The following is a 2396-nucleotide window of genomic DNA, read 5'->3' as shown; positions in this document are numbered from 1 at the left end:
GGGGGGAGGGAGGGAAGGGGGGAGGGATCATCGTTATGCTGCTACTGCTGTTGTTATTGCTACTGCTGTTGTTATTGCTACTGCTGTTGTTGTTGCTACTGCTGTTGTTATTGCTACTGCTGTTGTTATTGCTACTGCTGTTGTTATTGCTACTGCTGTTGTTGTTGCTACTGCTGTTGTTATTGCTACTGCTGTTGTTATTGCTACTGCTGTTGTTATTGCTACTGCTGTTGTTGTTGCTACTGCTGTTGTTGTTGCTGCTGCTGTTGTTGTTGCTACTGCTGTTGTTGTTGCTACTGCTGTTGTTATTGCTACTGCTGTTGTTGTTGCTACTGCTGTTGTTGTTGCTACTGCTGTTGCTACTGCTCCTTCACCACCACCACCCAACACGGGTATCAGCTTCACTCCCTGGTGGTTCGTCTCCCCCCCTCCCCCTCCCCTCCCCTCCCCCACCAGGCGGGCTATGTCGGAGACGATGTGGAGTCCATTTTGTACAAGTTGCTGCAGGTGCGGGGGTTGGTGGGGGGGGCAGGTGGGGGGGGCCTGGTGGAGTAGGTAGGGGCGGTTGGCCGCGAAGTGAGGGTGTCGCGGCCCGGGGGGGGTGCCGAGGGATTTGTGGGATTACGGTTCCTTGCAGCACCTCCCCCTCCCCCTCCCCCTCCTCCCCCTCCTTTTCTTTCGCTGCTCACAAATTCCCCAACCTCTCTGCCTTGCATGTGCCTTTACCCGCTGCTCCTGCTGCCTGGCCAGGTGAGTCCAAAAGGTGGATCGAGCTTCTTTGGTATTTCGCGTTGGTGTCGGTAGGCTAGCCGGAATAGTTTAGTTTGGGTCGGTCGGGTCAGTCGCGCGTTCTAGTTTTTTTGGGGGGTTGGGAGGAACACTTGCATACCGGCAGCCTTTCAGTATCAGCAATGCAGCTTTCTTTCCTGGCCAGCAACTTTACGCCTCTTTTACGTCAGCATTTTTTCGCCGCATTTTTTCTCGCCGCCTTCACTACTTTTTCTACACCTACTAGTTTACGGTTTGGCTATAATATTTCTGGCGGCTTAGGTAGGTAGGACTTCCTACATCTACGTCAATTCTTCGTCCCGAGGTTACAGTCGTCATCCCGAGGTTACAGTCGTCACAGTCGCCACGGACGCCTTTCGGTCAGTTCTTTCGGTTGCTACTATCTTGCCCTGGCAGCAGCTTCAATCGCGTGTGGTTCGTCTTCCCCCCCCCCCTCACACCTCGTACCCCCCTCCCCCTCCTCACACCACCTCCCCTCGATGACACCTCTTGGAGACCTGCGTCACCCCGCAGGCATACCCCGCAGTCGCACCTCACCCCCCTTTGGACGCCAGCAGTTTATCATATCTGAGTTTATATCTGAGTTTCCCGCATATGATTACCCTCCCTCCCCCCCCCACACATACACACACATACACATACACATACACACACATACATACACACGCACGCACGCAGGCCTGCAACTTCAACGTTGAGGTGGCCCAGCAGGGCATCGTGTACATCGACGAGATAGACAAGATCGCCAAGCGGTCCGCGGAGGGGTTCACCATCACACGGGACGTCAGCGGGGAGGGGGTGCAGCAGGCGCTGCTGAAGATGCTGGAGGTGAGGGCGGGGATGTATGTATGTATGTATATATATGTAAATCTTGTGCATATATATATGTGTGTGTATGTGCGCATATGTGTGCATATGTGTGCGTATGTATGTAAACATGTGTTTTCCCTTCTTCTCCTTCTTCTTTTTCTTCTCCTCCTTCCCCCGAGGACTGATTCTTCACTACCCCGCCAGCTGGTGTCAGTTCTGCTTCCTGAGCCTGTACATCTGCCGCACTGCAGCACTCTTTCCTTTCCCCCCTTGGCAGCAGCTCCACTCGCTCACGTGGTCCTTCCTTTTCCCCCCTTCCCTCCTTCCCCCCCCTCGCAGGGCACTGTGGTGAATGTGCCGGAGAAGGGCGGCAGGAAGAATCCCCGGGGGGATTTCATTCAGGTGGGTGGGTATCGGGTATGTATGTCTGTGCGGGGGTTTGTGTTTGTGCTCAGTGGTGGGGTGGGGGGGGGAGGTTGGTGGGGAGGGCGGTTTGGACACGCCTGCGCCAGTGCGGGCTTCTTTATGGTGACTCCTCCCGTGGGGGGATGATGATGATGGTGGTGGTGATGGTGGTGGTGGTGGTGATGGTGGTGGTGGTGGTGGTGGTGATGATGATGGTGATGATGGTGGTGGTGGTGGTGGTGATGGTGGTGGTGGTGATGGTGGTGGTGGTGGTGATGATGATGGTGATGATGGTGGTGGTGGTGGTGGTGATGGTGGTGGTGGTGGTGATGGTGGTGGTGGTGATGATGATGGTGATGATGGTGGTGGTGGTGGTGGTGGTGGTGGTGATG

General features: G+C 55.2%; 1 protein-coding gene across 1 annotated transcript in view; it reads left to right on the top strand.

The window, feature by feature from the left end:
- Positions 1–2396, top strand: part of VOLCADRAFT_91205 (uncharacterized protein) — a gene marked incomplete at both ends in the record, with an annotated part of 9940 nt that overhangs the window by 4330 nt on the left and 3214 nt on the right. Inside the window, 5 exons of the mRNA XM_002950787.1 lie at positions 457–507; positions 751–800; positions 1468–1617; positions 1939–2001; positions 2055–2390. Coding sequence (XP_002950833.1) covers positions 457–507; positions 751–800; positions 1468–1617; positions 1939–2001; positions 2055–2390 — 650 coding nt within the window. The remainder of the gene's footprint in view (positions 1–456; positions 508–750; positions 801–1467; positions 1618–1938; positions 2002–2054; positions 2391–2396) is intronic.

The sequence above is a fragment of the Volvox carteri genome, assembly GCF_000143455.1.
Source record: "Volvox carteri f. nagariensis unplaced genomic scaffold VOLCAscaffold_20, whole genome shotgun sequence".
Taxonomy (NCBI): Eukaryota; Viridiplantae; Chlorophyta; class Chlorophyceae; order Chlamydomonadales; family Volvocaceae; genus Volvox; species Volvox carteri.
The sequence above is the reverse complement of the archived record's forward strand: the minus strand, read 5'-3'. Positions and strand labels throughout refer to the sequence as shown.